Below are 24,589 nucleotides of genomic sequence, written 5' to 3' on the forward strand. Positions count from 1 at the left end.
TTCAACAAAAAGCTTATAAAAGTCTTTACAAATAAAGCATCTTATGTGAGCTTTCCCCCTATTAGAAATGCAGAAACAATGTATATGATAGACCAATGTAAATAAAAAAAATACTGGTTTTCCAAAGGCACATTTTGAAATTACAAATTTAAAGTCTATATTACTATTTGGTGAATGGTGAACTAAAAATTAATATACAGCCATATGGTGTGCTTTTAACATACGTTTAATAACTAAAGAATTTAGAAACATCTTCTGTTACGGAAGTAGGTCCTGCACGGTGGTTATGCATTCACTTTAAAACTGAATGACTGCATAATAATTTATAATGTGTAATATTTCAAAGGCAAGAAATCCAGGTTTCTTGATAGATTTTCTGAACAGAATTTATAAGAGACTGTGGGGGGTCTACCTGTTTTTTTTTTTTTTTTCTTTTTCTTTGGCTATGTGGCTCACCATCCCATTCCTGTGACAAGTTCACAGTTCATTCATTCCTTATTATTTTAAATCAGTTGTTATAATTCTAAACTAATAACATTTGTGATGTTGCAGATAATGTAGGGAAAGGAAAAACAAAATCACTAAACAGGACTGACTTATCACAGTCACGAAAACTAAATGGCAGTATATCTTATAGCAAAACCAAAAGAACAATAACATGAACAAGAAAATATAAACAGAACGCAGAGGCACCCATCATATTAGCCCTTAAGATGAAGGTAAAATCATTGTGCAGGACCTATAAATCCATAGACATTATATACACATTCCAGATAATTGTATCGGGAATTAAATGGGTGTATTATTTCAATTCATTACTACTTAGTTACAAAAAAAATCAACAAAAAATACTGCAACTCCACATCTAGTGCCTTGTTGTGTTGTCCGTTATCAATTTTTGTGATTCCCTGGAACACACACCTGTTCTGAGCTGTCGTCCGAACACATTTGCAGTGTGCTGCAGTGACTCAGATCTCAAGGAAACTTTTTCTGGAAATTGTACAGCTAACAAAGTGAAAGCCAGATTGCTGGGAAAACCACCAAAACCCCAGAGATTAATAGAGGTCCTAGCAGCTGCTACACAAATGGTAGCACATTGTTTTTAATCTTCTCCTGTGGTCATCACCACTTTAGCCAACTTTTGTGGGCCATGTCCAATCCCATCAACGAAATACAAAGTAGGATCTGAATCGTTCTCAGCCTCTCATTTTATGGCAGCCGCTACGAATCTGTGTAGTTATGTCTTATAACATCAGGTGACATGGACAGGGGTATCCACAGAATTGTTGCTTAGCTGATGTTTTAATCATAAATTCTTTCGTCATACAGTAAATGAATTAAACAATAGGCTAAAAGCAAAGTCTCCTTATGGGAATCGCAAACCTCGAGGCTCCAAATCTGCAGGTTATCCTAGGCCCACAAATCCCTATAATCCCAGAATAACTGCTGGGAATGGAAACTGGGATGGTGGTCTGGGAAGACCACGAGCCTTGTGCTTTGTCAGATCGCTATGACTGTGAACATGTCGACAAGACAGATGGGCTTGATCTCATGATGAAACCCTCAGTGACCATTAAAATACACTCGGTATTCCAGATCGTCATCAGACTGAAACATGAAGAGTGCTAATCTGTGGAGTGAGCAGCTTTTATGAAGGAATATTACATGAAATATTGAATTAGATGATAGGAAGACATACAATAGAGCTACAATATGATTACATGAGAAATATATATTTATATTAGTGCAAAGTACTGCTTAAAAACAAAACAAAATAAAATAATACTGTGCTTGAGCCACTGAATGTGACTTGAACCAGGGCTCGGTGAGCCTCTGGGATGCTGCAAAGGTTCTGCATGTCCAGTACACCCTCATATGGCAACCCTTTGCTCCTGTGGCCCGGAACACTTGTCTCTCCCTTGACCCTGAGTTAGGAAGGTCACTAGAGGTGTGGTGGAGGTGAGATCCACTACACTGTAATGTGCATTCTGGACAATATACATATTCCAGCATATTCTTGATGTATTCTGAATGTTTTCTCCATCTCTCTTTAACAGTTCATTGAATCTGTCTGCAGAGCCGAATGCCATCTGTTCAGGGCGCTGCTGTGGTCTTGGTTTTAATTGTCAGGTCAATGTAGGTAACAGTCAGTTGCATCAGGCTTTTTTCCCCATTTCTGACTCTCTGGGGATATTGGGACGTGTGGATCAGAGGGTCTTGACTTTTGTTACACAAGGCGATATTAATCAGTTTAAAACTGCCGGTTAAGAGTACCAAGGAAGCCTAATTGTGTCAGCAGTCATAACTCGCAGGTTTTCAATAATGTAGACGCTGTTTGCTACTGATGCTGCTATTAAATTTTGGCAGACAGGAGGTGCATTGACTTTGGATTTCCTGCGGGACAGATCTTTTTGCTCTCTGTTTGGACAACGTGCTGGATGGCATAATTGTGAATTTTGTGCTTCGAATGCACCACTTTACATGTTTCTGAGATGTGTACTTTCACCCTCTTTTAAAATGCGAGTGCTTTCATTATAGGGAGATTTTGATAAGGTATATTCTCCTGCAAAGGAGTTCATGTTCCTGTACCTCAATGTGACAGAAGCTCAGCAAAGTTCTCCACCTGAGGTGAAGAGCACTGCCCTCTGTGTAGTCTGTTTGGGGTCCACTGCCAAAGGACTGCAACGGCTGTGTGAAAAAGTCTCACTCCCAGGGGACTTTCCTCACGGTGTGGCCATGCTCCTCCAGCTCCTCTGGGGTGGGAGTGGCCGCACGAGTGGAGCTACCAGAGGGCTCCAGGTGCACCATTGGAAGAGAAGAGGAGGCTGGCAGAGTGAGGCTCTCCAGGGAGTCTGTGAGGAATCTCTGGGTCTCGTGCTGCGGACAGAGAACGTAGCGACCAGGCTGGTGCACATCCGCACTGGCTGTCACTGGGTCCGGTCCCTTCAGGGAGAACGGAGGGGCAACTCCTAGGGGATCCCGCCCCCCCACCGCTCCTAGCTCAGGCCTTGCCTCCTCCATGTTGACGTACAGTATCTCATCAGGGTCCTGAAGGTCTGGCAGTTCCTCCAGTGTCTTCTCAAGCTCGCAGCGCAAGAACTCGAAGCCCGGTCGGTCTTTGGGGCTCAGCAGCCAGCAGGAGAACATTAGGGCGTAGCTGAAGAGAAGAGTGAGAGTCATTTTAAATGAAACAAGTAGCATGTAAAGAGGCACAGTGTTTTCTAAGCAATGGGAAGCACGTTAATGCCAAGCTAATGTTGTAAATCAAAACAAAGCTATTACAACACAGTGCATACACTCATGCATGTTAAAAGTATTTTTATATTGTTACTTTTCTCTCTTTCATATTCATACTTTCACTTTATCGTCTAAGTTCGTTTCTTGTTAATTGTCAAGAATTGTTTGTTTTTTTTTTTTTAACTCGGATTGGCTTTTTGTTTTTGCTTTGATTTCTAGAAATCTGAATTTAAGCCATGTAAAGTTATAGTACATCTTCCCAATATTATGTCAAGCTTCAGCAGTTTTGCTTCTGCTACCGAGTGTTTAAGACTAAATGTGACGACTGGGAATGGTGTCATGCTCCACAGTGATCTAAGCCCCAAGGCAGCAGTTGCAAAGGAACCAATATGATGATAACTTGTCTTTTCTATTGTGCTTTTCTCTCTGTTTCTGTACTGTGTACAAAAATATCTGAAAACAGGACATTGCAAAAAAATCTTCTTTGTGATGAGCAACATGATAAAACTGAAATTTTACCCAGTCACAAACAGCGGACAGCTGTTTCGCCCTTACTGGGGCTCATCAGCACTGCGCACACCTGGATTTGGACCATGGATTGGCTTGGATTAATATTCCAATGCTTTTACCTTTACTCTACCACAGCACATCTCTTAACTCTGATTAGGGGAGTGGTAGATGCTTGCTCGATTGCAAGCCAACCACAAATGGCCGATCGATATCGGTCTCATAATAAATAAGGGGGCGAACATGAGTTTACGAATATGATAAAACTGTATGAAAACACTTCTTGGCTATTGTGGCTAAGGTTTTATGTACTTGGTAGAGGCCATGTCCACGAACAGTGAGTTAAGTGACGCACACTCACATGCTATCCAGGCAGTCTGGGGGCTGTTTGAGGCGGTTACCCTGCCTCAGGTAGTCATAGATCTCACTGTTCTCCACTCCAGGGTAGGGTGTCTGCCCCCTGGTAGCGATCTCCCACATCGTCACTCCGAATGACCACTGGGAGAGATGGAAAGAAGGCGCAGGTATGAGCTGCTGTGCGCTGTGCACAACCACGGTCTCCGCCACCCTTGGGCTGTGGCACCTTACCACATCGCTCTTGCTTGTGTACACTCTATCAGCTAGACTCTCAATGGCAATCCACTTAACGGGCATCTTGGAAATGCGGCCCTGCCTGTAGTAGTCTCCATTGTATATCTTCTTTGAGAGGCCGAAGTCAGCCACGCACACAGTCATGTTCTCATTGAGCCTGGGGTAGAGAGACAGATTCATTACCGTTCATTACTAGGTAGCAAGAAAAAACACAAAGAGGTATGTATGCATGCAGTTGCCTTGTTTCATTCTTTTCTCTTGCTATTTATTTATAATAATGAATGACAAACGTAGTTATTAGCCGACAGTGCGGTGTCTTGTTTGTGTTGGAAAAAAAACCTTGAAATTTGATTGATACCTTCATGTTAAAACTGGAAAAACAAGTACTTATTTGCATAAGTAGTGATTTGTGCAGAAGTGCGACACCTCCTCAAAGTGTAGTGGCATGTAATGTTATTTTTTTTTAGGAGTTCTATGGGAAAATCGGTAGAAACCAACACAGACAGTTTAGCAAAGTCAGACTGCAGAGGCTTTGAGGCTCACATGCAGTTCCTGGCTGCCAGGTCTCTATGGATGAAATTCTTGCTACTCAGATACTCCATCCCACGTGCAATGTCAGTCATGAACTTCACTAGCATCTGTGTTGGGAGGAACTGGAAAAACAAGAAATCGAAAGGTTAATACAAATACACCTGACTACGACAACTTCTGTCTTGCAGGGCAGGGATGTGTAACCTCATTGCTCCAAAACATGCAGTTACAGCCAGTCAGAAAAAAATATTCGTAATATACATTTACATTTTATCTGATGCTTTTCTAAAAAAGTAGCTTACAGTGTTAAACTACTAACAGTTAAATACCAGTTTATACAGCTGGGCAATTTTTACTGGAGGGATTTAGGTTGAAAAGCACTTCAGTGTACTTCAGCATTTAAGGTAGACAAAGCATTTAAGGTAAACTTAAGGTAAAGGATGTCTGAGGCCTGATATTCAGAATCTGCCAGCAATCACAGAATTGATGTGTTATTCCTTTCTGATGCACGGAGAAATACTTCTGGTAAACTATCCACTTTGTACTTTGAGTACTTTGAGTCAGTCATTTCCATGGTATGTGTACTAAATCTCTTGGGGCCACCAGTCAACCCACATACCTTTTCTTTTCTATGCCTACGTCATGTATTAATACTGTATATTGACTGCAATGACTGGAAGTAACACAGGAAATATATAAGCATGCTTATAAATATGTTGTGGATTTACAGTAACAGAGGTTTCAGAGCCACTCCGCTTCTTGAGGGTCACTACAATAGGCGGTACAGTACGAACCACAGGGCAGTCGCCAAGCCGGGAGTAGAGCAGATAGCTGTGCAGATCTCCGTGCTTCATGTAGGGCAGAATGACCACAGGCGAAGGATAGCCCTCACCTTCCACCGTCTGGAGGCATACACCTGGATGCAAGAGGGAGACACTGTGAGACCAAACTGAGGCTCTCTGATTCAGGGCCAGTCTCCACTCCCATCACAATAAATATCAGGATCCCTGCGGTATTTCAACAAATGTGTTTACTGGTTTTCCTTACCAAGGAGTCTCATGATGTTGGGGTGATCAAAGTCCTTCATGCATGCAGCTTCTCGGAGGAAGTCCTCCATCTCGGTGCGGGTGCAGATAGCAACTAAGGGAGGGATGAGTAGGATTTAGAAGAGAAAGGGGGGGGGGGGGGGGGGCAATGGATACTATGAAAGAGAGATGTGAATCTTCACTTGCCTCACGATTCGATTCGATTACGATTCGGAGGGCAACGATTCGATTGTAAACCGATTCTCGATGCATCACAATGCATCTTGTCCTCCAATTCTTCTATTAATAACACACACATTTGAAACTCTTTCTCCTTCAGCTTTTCAAAGAAAAGAACGTGTCAAATTACTTGAGAACATGTCTACCTATTTATATTTATATATATATATATATTTATTTATTACTCAGAATTATGTGTAAACACACAATACTTCTAACATAAAATTCTGTAGCAGCTCCATTACAGGAAAATTCACTGTCTTATATATAAAAATATAACTTAAAAGGCTGCGTTTTATGCAAATAAAATAATCCGTACCACAAGGTAGTATAACATATTGTATTGTTTATGTGGAAAAACAAAATTTTACAAAAATAAAGCCTTTTCGGTGTTTGGCCACTCGGCTGGCGTTATGCATCGACTCCATTACTCTGAATTTTGTGTCACTGTACAGAACAGGTTCAGCGGTGTCTGTGAAAAAAACTCAGAGAAGGGATTCTGTATCTCTTGGCTAGAAGGAAGCTAAAACCGGCGTTTTCCATGACTGAGTAAGGGCGGAAATCCTTAAATGTGGCAATGGATTGTGTGATCTTCTTTGCCCTTTCGGAGTTCTGAGGTAAAGCTGATACCATCGCTTGTATTTTTGGCTGATTAGCTACGTTTTGCGAGGTTGTTGTTACCTTTAGCTCTGGATGAAAACGGGAAATTATGTGATTCCTCATATTTGTAGTGTTGCTGAAGTATTTAATTTTGGCTCGACATGTCCTGCATGCTCCATAATTTTTATCAAGCTTGTTTTTCTTATCTTTCTAAAAACCAAAATCTGTCCAAATATCTGCTTTCAACCAGCCAGGTGCATTTTTAAGCACTGGCTGCTGCTCTCCCTCCACGTCTCCTATGAACAATACATCAGACGTATGCGCGTTACTGCCGAAGGACAACAAACAATACAATTAAAACAGTAAGCTATATATATATAATATTTAATTACATTTTTTCAAAATCGATTCTTTTGTTTTTATGCATCGATGCAGAATCGTTCACATCAGCATCGCGATGCATCGTAAAAACGATTATATTCCACAGCTCTACTATGAAAGCACACATCGCCATAGTTGCTGCACTTACTTTTCATGGTCTTCACTGCCACTCGGAGCACGGTCTCCTCCTGGGTAAGAAGGCCTTCCATAACAGAACCAAACTCCCCTGCCATAACACACAGACGTGTGGAGGTGATGCCAAGGGACACTGTAGCATACATCAATTTCCCTCCATTTTATCAAGGAAAATCTCTTTGAGGCTCAAGGATATCATTTGTAGCTCAGATGCAACAAATATGGCAGCAACTCAAGATGAAATTTAAGCTGTCAAAATATAATACATTAACAGTCAATGCAAGGGGCGTAAAGGCATGAGCACACTGAACGCAGGAAGATGTTGTCATGTTTGCTGGAGTGCAGAAGCAGGCTCACCTTCTCCCAGAGTCTTGCCCAATGTCAACTTGTGCCTGTCCACCATCACGTCTTGGAGCTTCTGCTTGAGCTCATCACTGATACCAAGGCGGTTCACTGCAGGGATAGACAAGCGTAATCAAGAATTTGTGCTTTGTAACACCAGCAGGCAACTCAAGATGGAGAGATTCTCACCAATCACTGGACTGTGGCAAATGGCAGAGCATATGAACTGAAATAAAGTATAACTAGGCTAGCACTCACAGTTGTGACTCTATTCAATTTTTTGGTTATCCGAAAAAATACCGAGGATCCGTAACAGCGGGATCTGTCCATTGGGAAGACAACCTCTCATACACACTCTAAAAGACCCATTGTAACCCAAGTGACCCATTGTAAGTAGTGTATCTAGCAGTGTAAGTCACCTTGGTGAATAAGGTGTGTGGGCTCATAACACTACACAGAGTTCATTGGAAGTCGCTTTGGAGAAAAGCATCTGCTAAATAAATAAATCTAAATGTAAATGTAAAAGAGAAGTTTGTGACTCCTGCTAGCACACAAACAGGTAATCATGTGTAGGGTCTATGGGGTACTCAATAACATAACACTAATAACTGACTGTACTAGCAAGGGTTGTTTCCTTCTTTTAAGTACTGTTTCTGCCCCCTTAATATTGTGTAGTTTTTCTACTTTATCTTGTCCATAACTATCATTATCCTGTAAATGAAAACCAAAGTGTTTATGTTTCCAACTCATACGCCCCTCAGCGATATCAATGCGTCGCTCATGAATGGTGTCATACTTCTGCCATCACCTCCAATTAAACATAAAATTCATTCTGAACTCGATAGCTGAAAATAGCAAAGGAGGTTATGAATTGTAATTTAAACCATTTTTTATACTGGCTGTACCTCTAAAATGTAACATGATACATAATAATGACAAATGATAACATGATAAATGATGGTTCTACAGGGTAAAAACATGATTCATACCTCTGCATTTAACTCTCGAGTTTTTCAGCTGCCATTTTTCATAAAATATGTCACAACACGATTCAGGTGTGCATGTGATAGAGACCAAATAAGCGTTTGAAGAACTACGACGTTTTGCAGCTCGATTACACTGGCCTCCTCGTGTTATGAACTTTCCAAGTTATGCGTTTTTAAATACATTTTTACAGATTATTTATTTTTAATTGCATTTTATGCCACTTACGGTCCTTTAAAGTTTTATTTTTAATTTAATTCAAAGTTAATGAAAATGTCAAAGTAAAGAGTGAAATCATCTTTTTCAATATTATATAGCTTTATGCAAGACTTTTATTGAAATTAACTGTAAATATAATGAGGGGGATCTATACTATTAACATTTTCACTGTGTAGATAAAAAATTTTTAAGCGACCTGAAGCTGATAAGCTTTGCATATGGTTATGGGATTAATCGGTCAACATAACTGCAGTAATTTTAAATAAATTTTAATCTTGATCTTAAAAGATACTGAAATGAGTGTTACACTGAAGGTTTTATTACTACAGATTTATCTTTTTACAAAACCGAGCCAACAAATAAAGGGATGTGTGTATTACCAAGCATTTTTTGTGTGTGAATTAGTGCTAAAAGTGACTTTGAATGTATGAACAATCACATTATAAATGGGCTTCCGCTGCAAACTGTAGGTTGAGGAGCCAGTGTGTTCTGATGTGTGGTCAGTTCTCTAACCCTGTGTGATGGCTGGAAATGATCCACAGGTCAGGCAGCACAAATCCTGAGACATTCCTGTGCTCATCACATTGTCTATATCTCCAGACCTGAACTTTTCTCTTTGGCTCTTTCTTTGCCTGTCCCGCCCTAACTCTCTTGGTAACCTCCTACCCCAACCAGCTATGGTCCATGCAAGTTGCAACACCTTGACATGAGCTTCCAGCGTGGAGGACACAAGTAACACCGTTCAGGCTTGTATTCTGACTGCAGTTCGAAATGTGATCTGCACAGCTCTATAGGGAAGAATGACTCCGTTTGACAATGCGTGAAGGATAAGAACTGACTCTGGCAAAGAGTGTAACTCATACAGGGTGCTTTCTATGTCCAGGTGTGCCCATGGGGGAATATCACCTTCTCCCTTATTTCTATTTATTCACCTTCCAGAACTTTGCCAGAACAATGACATAATTTTTGCATTTTCAAAAATAGGCTACAGCTAACTACATAATTTAAATTGAATGATGTGTAACTGCTCTAATTGTTAAAACATGTGTAATGCATTACAGAAGTGTGACAAAATGTGTGAACCTCCCTGTCTCTTGCTCCTTGTCTACAGCGAAGTGAGGCCAGGCTACTTGGTGTACGGTGTTCTGGGATCTTACAAGTGGCCTCGTTGGTCCGGCGGCTGTAAGTGCGGCGAGCCTGGTACCTCACCACCAGCTCCCCTCTCTGCATCATGGGCTCAAACGCCTCCCTGTTGCACACACAAGCAACAGAATGAACTGAATAAAAATTGTGTGTCTGTTCTAATATCAACACTGCAGAAATGCGACAATGAAGACTGGAGCGCTGCCCATCAACAAACACAGCCCACACACCCAAAGCGCGTCTCTTTGCGTCTCCGTCTCGTCACATAGACCGCTGCCAGTGTCGCCAGTGCCACGGTGATGACAATCGCCATGGCAACGTACCACCACTGCCAGGAGAGGTTCGAAGAGGAGGAAAGGCCTGAAAGAAAGTGGGTGGAGTGGGAGATTAATCCATGCGGCCGCCTGCTGACCTGACACAGAGAGAGTAACGGAGACATGGAGAGGGGGTTACAGTGGGGCTACCGAGGGGAAAAAAGAGAAACAATACAAGCTGGATGTAATATCACTTAGTATAGTTCGTGAGAAGTTGGTAAGATCCAGATAGATGATAGATGTGCAGCATTAGAGGGATGACACAGTCAGCAGGACATACAGACGGTTGAGTACATGACCTGGAGAAGCGCTCACTGTCCTGTTTGTGTGGTAGTAGATGATGTTTGCATTTCTGTATGCCCACTGCACACTTCCAGTGTGTCTGGCTCAGGGACTAGCTGAGCTTGCTGGTGACTTCAGCTGCACTGCTGAGTTCTGGGGCTGCTCTTGCCACGCCTGCAGTGCAACGCCCTGTCGAACCACGTCACGACGCGCTTGCCAACCTGCTAGACGACCGCTCCCCTCAGTGTGTGCTGTCTGTCTGGTTCTTTCACCTCCACTCCCGGGGTTCTCTCTCTGTTTCTGTACATAAATATGTATGACACGTTCCCCTTGATCCCCATCGTGGCCCCTGTCCCTCTTTCTCCATGCTCCTTTCTCATGGCTCTTTGTTCTCGCTTGTAGACACGCATGAAAGGGATTCAGTCTGAGATCGCCTCCCTGATTCGTCTGTGTGTGAATGTTTGTCTGGACCTCAGAATGTGTATGTAACTCTTGTGTTTGTGTGTGTGTGTGTGTGTGTGTCTGTGTGTGTGTGTGAGAGAGAGAAAGGGAGAGAGCAAGAGAGAGAGATCTATAGTCCGAAATGAACTGACAGCCAGATTCCAGGCACTTACCTCTGGACTGTAGCTCCCCGATTGCTGCAGGAAAAAAAAAATATTTCAATGTCTCATGTATATAAAATTCTGTTAATTTTCCCATTCAACTTTGAATCTGCTGCTATGTCCCCTTCCTGTCTTGCAGCAATCCCTCCTAACCCCACACAATCCACACCCACCGGGCTGCGTGAGGGTCAGCGTGAGGAGCTGGCTCCAGGGCCCCGCTCCGGACCTGGTGTAGGCGCACACCCGGAGCGAGACGTTGGACAGAGGCACAGATAGGTTTAAAGACAGTTCGCGGTCCAGCCCGGCATCCAGGACAGTCTAGAACAGAGAGATAGACATTCCTTTTATACAGCCAGCAGTATGCAGATTACAGAAGACTGTTTAACAAGTGCCTGGATAATACCTGGAAATACCAGGGGAAGAGACGTATATCCAGTATCCAGTATTACTACTACAATTAAGCAATTGCAAGATGAGAGAAGAAACAACACTATCACAATCTGCTGTCCTCCAGGACCTGACAACAGATTTTGTACACGTCAGTCTACAGTCTACCAACACTACACTATACATGTACTTGAGATACCACTTCCCCTTTGACCCTGCTGGCCTTTTCCCTGAATCAATGTATTGTTCAGCAATTCTGTATTTTATGGTGGGTGTGGACCAAACACGCCTTTTGGATTTTTGAAGTGTATGATTCAGGGTCTGGGTGGTAGGCGCTGAAAAGATGAGTATTAAAATGCATTGTTAAGAGTTGGTGTGGTATGAACTGGATCATTGTATGTAACTGTGTACTGTACTGTGCTGTATAGTACAGTGCTGAAAAGTAGCATGTCAAAGAGTCTTTGTGCTTGTGTCTGTATGCAGGTGTGCAGCAATATGTCCCTCACCTGCTCCATGTTCGGGGCAATGTACTCCACTGTATACCCCAGCAGATGTCCGTTGAGCTCACCGGGGGGTTCTTCCCAACTCACAATAACATTGGTCCCATTGAGGATGGCAGTCACGTTCGCCGGGGGTGAGTCGGGCACTGCCAATCAACACAGGTGGGGTTATACATGGGTGAATGAGGCTTGTAAAGGGCTACACTTAGTGGGCTAACAATTTTTTCAGCTCATCTCTATTGTCCCCGAGGGGTAAGAGACTCAACAGAGCGCAACAGGCAATAAACAATCCCCCATGGCAAAGAGGGACTGATCTAGACGATTGCAGGCCAGACTGATGTTGTCATGCTATGGCTAAGCTACTGGGGTGTGTGCACTAACTGTGAGCCATGGGAGGGTCTGTGTTCAGGCATAGGGATGACAAACTTTATCGGAGAAACTGGTCAACGCTGTGATCCAGTGCCGTGTAGAGGTCATACTGTCTTAGAGTGCTTAAGCTGTTTGCATTTCTTTAGTATTTTTCTTGGTGGAAGAAAGCAATATATACCAGATATATGAACCCAAAACCTGGCTAGAGGAGGAAATCCTGAAGAACATCTCAAAATAGGAACAGAACAGTGTGTGTATCTATGTGTACTTGTACAAGAGTGCCTGAGAGCTTTCTGTTGCACTGCGACAGTCTTCTGATGAGGTCATCAGGAAGTATTCGCACGTTGATTGTTTCCACATGTCCGCCTGCCTCTCGTCTGCCAGCGACCATACCGGCTGCCCCCCACCCTTCTCCTACACCCGAACTCCTCCCATCAACCTTCCTCTAAACAATTCTACGGGGCAAAATATCAAGAAAGAATCTGAAGGAATTAGGAGAGAACAAGGGCAGAGTTGTGGGAGTGAGATGGACAACAAAGGAACGCAAAGAACGCCAAGGATGGAGCTGGTGTTAGTCACTGTTGAAAAAATTAAACTTTTAATGTTTGGTGTTATACAAACACAGGCATGGAAAGATGGAAGATGGGATCCTTTAAGAAGGAGGTGTATATTCACTGAACAGCCACAACATTAAAACCACTGATAGGTGAAGTGAATAACATTGATTATCTTGTTACAATGGCACCCGTCAGGGAGTGGGGTATATTAGGCAGCAAGTGAATGGTCAGTTCTTGAATTTTATGTGTTGGAAGCAGGAAATCTGGGCATACATAAGGATCTGAGCAAGTCTGAAAAGGACCAAATTGTGATGGCTAGACGACTGGGCGAGAGCATCTTCTTAACGGCAGATCTTGTAGGGTGTTCCCGGTATGCAGTGGTTAGTACCTACCAAAAGTGGTCCAAGGAAGGACAACCGGTAAACCCGCAACAGGGTCATGGGCACCCAAGGCTCACGGATGTGTGTGGGGAGCGAAGGCTAACCCATCTGGTCCGATCCCACAGAAGAGCTACAGTGGCACAAATTGCTGAAAACTTTAATGCTGGCCATGATAAAAGGTGTGAGAACACACAGTGCATCGCAGCTTGCTGCATATGGGGCTGTGTAGCCGCAGACCAGTCAGAGTGTCCATGCTGACCTCTGTCCACCACCGAAAGCACCTACAATGGACACATGAGCATCAGAACTGGACCATGGAGCAACAGAAGAAGGTGGTCTGGTCTGATGAACCACATTGCCTTTTAGATCATGCGTGTGCATTGTTTACCTGGAGAAGAGATGGCAGCAAGATGCATTATGGGAAGAAGGCAAGCCGGCAGAGGCAGTATGATGCTCTGGGCAATGTTCTGCTGGGAAACCTTAGGTCCTGGCATTCATGTGGATGTTACTTTGACATGCTCCACCTACCTAAAGCTTGTTGCAGACCACATACACCCCTTCATGGCAACGGTACTCCCTGATGGCAGTGACCTCATTCAGCAGGATAATGCACACTCTGAAAATTGTTCAGGAATGGTTTGAGGAAGATGGCAAAGAGTTCAAGGGGTTGACTTGGCCTCCAAATTCCCCAGATCTCAATCCAATCAAGCATCTGTGGGATGTGCTGGAAAAACAAGTCTGATCCATGGAGGCCCAACCTCACAACCTACAGGACTTAAAGGATCTGACACTCCGAAGGTGTCCTGTGGTATTTGTCACCACATCATTTACATTAACTAACAAAGCTCACACTCTGACAATTCTCACCTTTTCTGCTTCAACAAACAAAGACAACACATAGAGTCAATATGGGAGAAAGCAGAGTGTTTTGTTATACTTTGATTTGAAGCAGAACAAGCGGTCTGTCAAACACCCTCTACCTCGGTCTTTTATACCACTGTAGGAGATTGGGATTTTTTGTAATTAAGTATTTAAAAGTTCCTAAAAGTACTGCCTTTTTTATGTTGTCTGATGCAGTAGGGTACCTGAGCTGATGAGGGAATAACGCAAAGAACATTTCTCATGACACACATGAAGAACACGGATAAAGAGGTCAGGTTCTCCAGACAGACAGACACCTTTTATGTAATTTTTAGCAAACCAGGGGAAATTTAATTTAATTTCCCCACATGCAAGCCACTGAGCACTGAAGTGGCAGGTCTTCTTCTCAGTTCTTATATACTAAAATATATTTATTCTTTTAGCTGACATTTTTCTCTATAGCAGCTTACAATGATTTACCCATTTATACAACTAAATAATTTTTACTGGAGCAATTTAGGGAAAGTGCTTAGCTCAAGTCGAGGGGGCACGGTGGCACGGTGGCGCAGCGGGTTTGACTGGGTCCTGCTCTCCAGTGGGTCTGGGGCTTGAGTCCCATTTGGGGTGCCTTGTGATGGACTGGCATCCCGTCCTGGGTGTGTCCCCTCCCCCTCCAGTCTTGCACCCTGTGTTGCTGGGTTAGGCTCCAGTTCGCTGCGACCCCACTTGGGACAAGTGGTTTCAGTCAACGTGTGTGTGTGTGTGTACTTAGCTCAAGGGCACTATACCAGTAGGTGGGATTCAGACCTGAAGCCCTCAGATCCAACAGCAGCAGATCTAATCCCATCCTACCCTTCTTGTCCAGCCACATTGAAGACATCTATGCACTTCATATACATGAGACAGAAACGAAGTACTGTTTGCAGGCCATTTCCACACACCCCACTCCCTCTGCTGTCACTTGTGCCACTTTCCAGGTGAGTGAGAACAAGATAACACAATCTGAAGCAGGGCAAGAATTCTAGACCAGGACAAACATCCCACCCCGTGTCCCCCTTTCTCTGCATCCGTCTCCATGTCTCTGTCCCTGCCTTGGACTCGCCCTCGCGGAACCTGAACCACCCTGCCTTGTCTAACGAAAGGAGCCATCAAGACATAACAAAGCAGCCCCTGCTGCTTTTTTAAAAAGCTTTTCCAGCTCTGTAAGAGAGCACAGTTAAGAACAGAGGAGCAGTTGTCTGTGTAAGAAAATAGTTGTGATCAGCAGACAGCAGTTAATGGTAAAAAGCCTTTCAAAAATACTTTACCCTCTCTTCCTCAACCCAGCCAGCCTTTTACTTCCCGTCACTCCTTTTATAGTCTGGAGAAACTTCTTGAGAGGCTAATTTATGGAGTAAAGTGAGCTGGCAAGGCAGACAGCTTCCGCTAGCTGTTACACTTTGTTTATTTAGCTGACACTTTTCTCCAAAGCAGCTTACAGTGTTACGATGCTACAGGTATTTACTCATTTACACAGCTGGGTAATTCTTACTGTAGCAATTCAACATAAGTACCTTGTTCAAGGGTACTACAGTAGTGGGGGACTCAAACCTGCAACCTTCAAATCCAAAGGCAGGAGCTGTAACCACTACATTACTGGATGTTAAAGTCTCTGCAAAAAAGATAGTTTTATACTCATTTATATTTATTTTCATTATATATATCTGTCCAACATGAACAACATATGACCCTTTGGCTACACTGGAGTTGGATTATCTGTTATAGCATTGTTCCCTGGTCAGGACATAACACACACACACACACACACACACACACACACACTGGCTGAAGCCGCTTGTCCCGAGCGGTGTTGCGGCAAGCTGGAGCCTAACCAGGCAACACAGGGCGTAAAGCTGGAAGGGGAGGGGACACACCCAGGACAGGACGCCAGTCCATCACAAGGCACCCGAAGCGGGACTCGAACCCCAGACTCGCCAGAGAGCAGGACCCGGCCAAACCCGCTGCACCACCTCGCCCCCCTCAGGGCATAACAACTTGCACAAAATATTCCAACTGCACACATCGTGAAACACACACACATTTTCAGAACTGCTTGTCCCATACAGGGTCGCAGGGAACCAGAGCCAACCCAGTAACACAGGGCATAAGGCCAGAGGGGGAGGGGACACACCCAGGACGGGATACCAGTTCATCGCAAGGCACCCCAAGCAGGACTCGAACCCCAGACCCACCGGAGAGCAGGACTGTGGTCCAACCCACTGCGCCACCACACCCCCACATCGGGAAACATTTCAGCAAATACATACAGGAGCAGTCAAACGCTTGAGCGTATTTGCTGAAAACTAGTTTCATTTCACGAGGCATTCGGTTAGCAAGTTTGTTCAGGAATTGAGCCGAGATATCTTCCCAGCTCTTGTGCAGCATTTCCCAGACATGCAGGGGCTGCACGTGGGCTGCTTTGTTTTCACTCTTCTGTGCAGTTTGTTCCACACAAGTATTTCCCAGGTTACACAGGGGTACTCACACTTTACATTGGCACTGGTATGGAAAAACACATGCTCATGGGGACAAAAATGCTTTCCTCTAGCTCAGACATGGCATGGCACTAAAAGATGATTTACTGTAAGCTTTGTCAGGGCGTTTCAGAAAGGAAAAGGAGAAAGAGTCCTCTGTTCTTTCACCTTCCCACCATACCTCCTGCCCATTTCCTAACTGCTCCCATTGTTTATACCTGAAACCTCAGCGGACGTGCGGCGAGCTGCCACTGGACTCACGTCTTTACTATATGTAAATACTGCCCACTTTAAAAAGATGGAGTGATGCCTTGAAGTGTGTCAAATTTTGACCCCCTGCCAAAAAGACAGAACTTTCAGCCGCTTTTTCCTACCTCCTTCCGAGGTGTGCAATGTCACCCATGGTGTCCAGGGTGACTCCCCTTGGGTGCTGCTGCAGGCCACCCGCACGTTATACTCTGTGAGAGGCTTCAGGTCCGAGATCACATGATCTGACGGTGCTGAATTCATACTCTGATGTCGGATCACTGTTGCAGGCAGCTCAGTGAGGTCCTCGCTGCACGCCGTGACCTGAATCAGAAACAATTCAATAAAAAAAGAATTATTAATTTGCCTGTGACAACAATAATATTGCTACAATTACTAAAATGCAGCAATTTAAACCTTGCTTTGCTTTTTGTTTCAACTTACACACACAATTGGCACGGGAAGACTGTTCGTAACTCAGTTTGTCCGTAACTCCAAAGTAATTTTTACCGCTAAATCACATTCAACAATGGCTGAATAATACTGACATAACTCCAGTTATTGATGGATTATGCTCCATAAAAACAATTGACGAAATTATAAGAAATAAAAAATAACTGATAACACTTCCATTCATCCATTATCAATGACACAAGTTACTTTAAACTATATTATCTACACAATCAATAAAAGTTGAATAAAATAGATGTTCCTCAATTTATCTCCCTGTAAGGTAATGGAAAATATACAGCTATAGTAAGTAAAATACTATGTAAGATTTAACTTTAACATGTTCAATAAATTCAAGCTGCATTAAAATGAAAAGGAATCTAAAACGAAAGAAAAATAAGACTTTCTTAATAACGAACCCTATTCAATGAAGATTAATTCCATAAACATGAACAATGCTTCTATCTTGATATTGATCATGAACAGTCAGAAATAATAGACATAAGCTGTAAAAACCATAAGCAAGTTGAATGAATACAGTCCCTCACTCCTATTATTTTTACTCTGTTTTACTACCAGTACACTGTACACCGAAATGCAGGTGTCTATAACTCCTCAATAGGCACCCTCTGCCTCCAGGATGGACTCTGGACTGCCACGAGCTTGAGTCAGGCATGGTGTTCACGAAAGCGAGTGAGTTAGGGAGAAAAATGCAATTAAAAATAAACTAGAAAATGTTCATATGTTCAAATCTTCTTAACTCAAATGTTCATAACAAGATGATCCAGGGTATTTGGAGTGTTTGAACGGTCAGTGCAAATTAAAATAACTACCACTTTTAACATTAGAGAAACATTTAAAAGTAACAGGACAGACATTAATTTAGGAAAAAAATTATTATACTTTTATTATATTCCGCTCCATTTATGGGAAAGAAACAGAGCGAGAGACAGCCAGAACTACATACAACCGCATCTGATTGTTACTCTAGAGCTTTTAAGAACCCTTTTTTCTTGCAGCGTGCAGAGGGTGGGGTTCAATCACTCCTTCTGAAGCCCCAACCAACCCTTCTCACAAAACCCACAGTCCTATGCCACGCAAGTAAATCTGTGTGGTGCCAAAGTATCCTGGTTGCTCATCGTGTGTGTGTGTGTGTGTGTGTGTGTGTGTGTGTGTGTGTGTGTGTGTGTGTGTGTGTGTGACTCATTGAACCAGGCAGGTAAACAAACTAAAGATCAGTTCTGAGTCATCTGTCAAAGAAATTCCCTTCTTGTTCATCAGCACTTGCTTGAACCTTTTCTAGCTTTAGGCAAAACTGCTTTTTCTGTTTTTATCTTACACTTAGATTGATATTCTTGTTTATCCAACAGACAGAAACATTTGACAAACCGTGTACTAATCTGTTCACTAACTGTAGCCTTCTTCTGTGCCTTAGTGTTGGGCACACAGCGAATCTTCAAGTTCAGACTGCCTCTCGCTCTCTGTTCGAACTCCCAACACAGGCCCTCTCCTCCCTGTTCCCCCCCACAGACAAAGTGGGGTACGGAGGGGTGCGGGACGGGATGGATTTATTAGAAGCAGACGCTCGGGCACGGTGTGGGCTGATGGGGGGCCTCTGGCAGAGAGCACGCCCACCCTACCAGTCCCTCCACATGGAGCAGAGAGGAGACGCAGCGGTTCAACAAGAGTTAACTCCAACCGTCCACTTTCCAAAAGTGAAACATGATCCACTGCTGCACGGCTGGGTGGATAGACAGCAGGAGGGGGTGGCAAGGGGGGAGTCACGGCAAAATGCTCGCCAAAATCCTTCTTTCACGTTCACATTCATTTCAACTGTCAGGGACCCTAAAAGCAGCACAGGCCGGTAAGATGAGGGCTGCCATAAATGGGTCTGTCTGAATTTGTTGTTTGGACAGATCACCGCCTGGCTCCACTGACTCAGTGCAGTGGCCTCGTCTCTGGCACGGGCCATTCCTGACTCATCCTACCTGGATGGAGCACTCGGTGATAGGGTAGACCCCGCCAAAACTGGCCCGCCAGGCAATGTGCAGGCTAGAGCTGCTGACTTGAATGGCCCGCACTTCCTGTGGCTGGGAAGGGATGACTGAAGCAAAAGCAACAAGAAAATCGAGATTACAACACAAATTCTGCTACCAGCACACCCTGGCGGGGCCCCCACCTGTAGCAGACACTCACCAGTCACGGTGCCCGAGCCCGAGGTGGCCACACCTTTGCGGTTGTGGGCCTCACAGGAAAACGTGCTGGTTTTGTTGAGCCCTGGAGGAACAAAAAATGGGACAATGGCAGCACAGTCAGAAAACGGGAAGTGGGAAACTGCTTAGACAACATCATGCCTCCTAAAATCAAAGGTTCCAATAGGGACGCAGTGGAAGTAAACAGGGCTCCAAACTGAACACCAGAACATCATAGGTTCCTGACCCGGTTCAGATACTTGAGTGCATCCACCAACAGAGACTAATGACAGATAGTTTGTTAGTGCTGCCCAGAGGTCAGCCTTGAGAGTGAAGATGTCTCTGACAGAAAAGAGTCTTCCCTCCAAAACCTGGGAAAACTACTCTGGTTTACATGGAGATTAGTGAAGCCATCCCAGCACTGCTTTCTGTGGCTGCAACTAAGAGTCACAAACACACACATTCCAACAGACACTGTGATTTGCATGTCCTGATAAGGCACAGATCGTAAGTCACTTATCATGCGCCTTTGACAAATGGGACTATTGTCATGGAAACGATGGTCCCTTTGTATGGGGCCGTGGAACTGGGAGCAAGAGTGAGAAGGCCTGTGAGGAAAAGAGCCGAGTAGGTCTGTGGGTGGCTAAACGAACGCCTACTGCATTTCATACCCCAACTCCGCATCCTACCCTTAGCAGTGAATTTGTTTCCATCAGTGAAGTGATGGCATCATCGTGGCAAGAGCAGCTTTCAGTGAGTCAGTGCTTGGCTCATGGCTTCTTGAATGACTCAGTGTTCTCAAACTCATTAAAACATAATGTACAACACGACGTATCCCTAAAATGGTCCAATTTGTTATTTTGCGCAGATTTATACCTACGCTTTTCAGAACAGAGCGTGTCTCTCGATCCATGTTTTTCAGACAGCTTGTAAACACATCGTTAACAAAGATTCATCGCCGCATCTCCAGCTGTCGTCTGCAGGGAGGCTCACTGTATGAGCAGCTGTCTTCAGGTTTGGCCGAAGGGACGGTGGTCAGCTGCCTCATTCCGAGCCTGTGAGTGGACCCACAAATGGGGCCATGGGGCTGTGGAGTCAAAACAGGCGCTGCCCTCCGATGTTGTTTTTGTGGCTCGCTTGACTCACTGCGGCTGATGTGTGGGCAAACTAAATATGTGGTAGGGCTGGTATGGCATGTGATGACTGCCCACCCCTTACTCCAAAAGTATACGTGTCACCGGAGCTGCTCCTTGACTGACAGCACAGAGCTGCCCTCTGATGGGAAAAAGCTTTTCAGTAACAACCTTGGCAAACAGAATACTCTGAAGCAGGGACAGGGTACATGTGCACTTCTCTGGAATCTGATTTGGAGGAAGTCTTCCTATTGTTTGTTTGGTCTCTGTACCACCACAGTTTGGTCATGATTCTCTGGAAAATGCATTCAATGGCTTATCTTGCTGAGATTGGTTCCTAAACTTTTTCCTGCATGGCAGTCATGGACCATGTTGAATCCCTAAAGGAAGCAGCACAAACAGCTCCTTGGGGTCACCATGGATTCCTATTCAGTGTGGATCAAGACCAACACAGAGCAGGTTTGTGATGAAAGCAGAGACCGGTGAGAGAAAGAAGCAGGTCACCTGGAAGGGTCAGTGTGGAGGGTGACAAAGACACAGGATCCTGCAGGATGTTAAGTGGCACCCCGTCCTGCAGCCAGATGACCCTGACTGGTTCAGGCGGCCCATGGGCCACACAGCGCAGGCTCAGGCTGACATTGGCCACTACTAATATGTCCCGGGGTTCCTCGGAAAAGTGTGGAAGACCTGCAAGAGAGTGACATAAGGAGCATCGTGGGTAATGCAGAAAATATCACCATGATACAGATTTTCTTCCAAAAGACCATGTGGATTTTAAAACTGGCAACAGAGATTGAAAGTCCACAAACAACCACAAAAGTCTTATCTTTAAACTCTGAAGATCTGCAGAAAAATTAACCTTCCAGCTGGATGTATCCCACCAGAGACACAGTTTCTTGCCCTTTGAAATTTGCCACACAGCGGTAGCTGCCCATGTCTGACAGCTGTACCTCATGGATGCTGCAGGTAAGAATTGAAAATATCATTGATTAGGATGTAAAACTGCGGCGAAATGGTAATTTCCATCAGATTGAAGGCCTTAGAGGCAGAATGAGCACCTGAGCTCACTGATGACCATCCAGGTGTCCTCGTTGATGGGGATCTGCATCTGGCTGGTGTCTGCAAAATCCAGAGCCTGAATGTCCTTCTGCCAAAGCACATCTGGCGGCAACTCGTAGCTTCCATCCATCTGGAGCATGCACTGCATTTTCACCGGTTTGCCTTGAGACAGCGTCATGTTGGCTGGACTCTGGACGAATCTTGGCCCTAAGGAGACTGAGGGAGATACGTGTGATGCAACAAAACACAGATGGACACCCAGACTCACTGACCACCACACTGTCTTGCCTCTTCCTGCTTTGATCCTAGGACTTGTCGCTCACATTTTGCTTCCTTTCCTTCCTTTTCACCGACGTGACCTCGGGGTGCTTCTCTAATTAGTAATCTTGACTTGTAAGCAAAATTCTCACTAAAATTTCAACAGAATCTTGACACACTTGCATGAGGTTCCGAGCCTAAAATGCTTCAGTAAACAATTATAATGCCAAAGTTATGTGAATGTTCCGTAAATTTATTTGAATGACAATATAAAAAATGTTGCAATAGATTAGTATGGCAAGCATTTTTTTTCCATATACAAACTAGTTGGGTTTGTTTAGACTTCATTTTGGATTAAACATTCAGTCTTTCAGATTTTTGGATACCCTTTCTGAAAGACTGATTTAAGGCTTTAAATTATGTACTTTGTCTCAGATTTATGGAAACTCATTGTGCTTGGCTTTGGCATAACTTTAACCCAGTATGCTAAATACAAGCTATTATTTATTTCTTTTAACACTTTAAATAGTGATAAATATAGTGTTATACTGCACACACCAGCCCAGGATGGAAGTCAACTGAAGTCGTGCATTAAACACAAAATGTATGGGACAAGAGGGGGTGCGGTGGCGCAGTGGGTTGGACCGCAGTCCTACTCTCCGGTGGGTCTGGGGTTCGAGTCCCGCTTGGGGTGCCTTGTGACGGACTGGCGTCCCGTCCTGGGTGTGTCCCCTCCCCCTCCGGCCTTACGCCCTGTGTTACCGGGTTGGCTCCGGTTCCCCGTGACCCCGTAAGGGACAAGCGGTTCTGAAAATGTGTGTGTGTGTATGGGACAAAGTGACAAATGAGACAGAGTAGAAGATAAATATATTTGCAATGATCATGCTGACAGCTGCAACTAAATGCAGCTTTTAAACAGAATAACATATTTATTGCAAAAATATCCCAGATGAATTCAAAACAATCTAATTTGCGGGAAAAAGTGACCATCTGTCCATTATTAATAACTCCTTATTCAGTTAATGTCAAAGTAATGCGGAACCAATCCCACAAAGCAAGTCACAAAGCTGGGTAAAACCTGGGTAAGGCATCTCTCTCACTGACTTCTGTGAATAAAAAAAAAATTATGTTTTTACTGGCTCATGTCACAGTTGTCTGCTCTCCAAACCCAGTTTGTTTCAATCACTCCAGGTCAGCGATAAACAGCTCTTCCATGTGACAGTCAAGTCATTTATTTACAGCCTGACCATGAGTCCAGTTCATTAGTCTCTGCACCACACTGCAGCTGAACTGACAAGCCTGACGTAAATGTATCTGTACACCATCTGAGTTATGACCATGATTTACCATGTTAAGAAAACTGGTGAGCATCATCCCAGGAAAAAAAAAAAAAAAAAAAAACATCAGCTTTCCCTCACTCTGCACATGATTCCAGGAAATGTTCTCAGGCTTGTCAACTCGCAGTGCTTGACTCCCTCAAAGTCCAATCTCTGACCTCTGACATTCAACCTCTGACCTCTGGCCCCTTGATGACAAGTTCCTTTTTTATTATGTTGGCAGGGAAGCCAAATCCTCATATCAGTACAGTACTCACAAACACTCAAAAACGTATTTTCATCTGTAGAGACAATCATTCAGACGCTATTCTGAAAATCCCTCCATTGGAACAAATTGCATAACAGTTTTCCTTAAAAATGTAAATTCCGAGATTTTATGTCCAAAGTTAGAAAAATGGATGGGAAATTGGCAAGAAAATGTTGCTGGAAACACGGAGATGCAAATGCACTCACATACATGCAGGCACAGACACAAACGCAAAGTTATTAGACCCTGCCAAGGATATGTTTATAAGAAAAGGGGCCCTGACTGCCTCTTTGCCCCTCTTCCATCCTTTCTTGGGCATTACTATTTGCTATATGTTGGCTGGTTACTTTAAAAAAGTTTCCACAAGCTTATGTTCTAGGCAGTACAAATGTCCTGGTTCTGAAACACGAGTAAATTCATTTTTAGAAAATTTAAGCCTGAGAAAAAAAAATTAATTTCACAAAAATTAAAAAAAAAACAGGTTGAAACTGGATAGAAATTTTGACGCTGAACTTTGCTCAGTGACTAAATTTTAATCAGTGCCCCTTTTTTCACCCTGTTTTATTCCAGCATTGTCTCTCTCTTATCTTTTAATCCAAATTCCTTCTCATCTTCATTGCTATCATGGAGAAGTATAATAGTTTCATGTCCAAAAAGGACAGGCTGAAAGTATCTAACACTTCCTCTGCCCACTCCCTTTCTTTCCTCTCAGATTCACAATCTGTCATCCCCCATTGTTGGAGCTTTCTCTTAATTTCCCATGTTCTGCTTTCTGCTCCTCTTCCCAAAGTTCTCCGAACTCAACCTGCACTTTCCTTCAGATCTTCTCAGAAGTACTAGGCAGATTTTCTCTTCTTGGGTGGTGTGTCTTTAGCATCCCCCGTCTCTCTCTTGGTTCCTTCCAACCCCCCACAGTTCTATGTTGGGGCCACAGACAATGAAGCCATCAAAGCATAGACAACATTCC

At 43.8% G+C, this 24,589-nt stretch overlaps 1 protein-coding gene across 1 annotated transcript in view; it reads right to left on the bottom strand.

The window, feature by feature from the left end:
* Positions 1-437: 437 nt before the first annotated feature.
* LOC108941151 (tyrosine-protein kinase receptor UFO-like) overlaps positions 438-24,589 on the bottom strand; it is a 27,210-nt gene continuing 3,058 nt past the window's right edge. The window contains exons 2-20 of the mRNA XM_018763751.2: positions 21,780-21,996; positions 21,581-21,681; positions 21,226-21,408; positions 19,593-19,673; positions 19,385-19,500; positions 17,075-17,270; positions 12,027-12,166; positions 11,307-11,451; positions 11,146-11,169; positions 10,166-10,295; positions 9,950-10,041; positions 7,605-7,700; positions 7,261-7,338; positions 5,914-6,006; positions 5,661-5,782; positions 4,879-4,988; positions 4,333-4,492; positions 4,106-4,242; positions 438-3,157 (exon numbers count right to left, since the gene is read on the bottom strand). Coding sequence (XP_018619267.2) covers positions 2,704-3,157; positions 4,106-4,242; positions 4,333-4,492; positions 4,879-4,988; positions 5,661-5,782; positions 5,914-6,006; positions 7,261-7,338; positions 7,605-7,700; positions 9,950-10,041; positions 10,166-10,295; positions 11,146-11,169; positions 11,307-11,451; positions 12,027-12,166; positions 17,075-17,270; positions 19,385-19,500; positions 19,593-19,673; positions 21,226-21,408; positions 21,581-21,681; positions 21,780-21,996 — 2,675 coding nt within the window. The 3' untranslated portion in view covers positions 438-2,703. The remainder of the gene's footprint in view (positions 3,158-4,105; positions 4,243-4,332; positions 4,493-4,878; positions 4,989-5,660; positions 5,783-5,913; positions 6,007-7,260; positions 7,339-7,604; positions 7,701-9,949; positions 10,042-10,165; positions 10,296-11,145; positions 11,170-11,306; positions 11,452-12,026; positions 12,167-17,074; positions 17,271-19,384; positions 19,501-19,592; positions 19,674-21,225; positions 21,409-21,580; positions 21,682-21,779; positions 21,997-24,589) is intronic.

The sequence above is a fragment of the Scleropages formosus genome, chromosome 10, assembly GCF_900964775.1.
Source record: "Scleropages formosus chromosome 10, fSclFor1.1, whole genome shotgun sequence".
Taxonomy (NCBI): Eukaryota; Metazoa; Chordata; class Actinopteri; order Osteoglossiformes; family Osteoglossidae; genus Scleropages; species Scleropages formosus.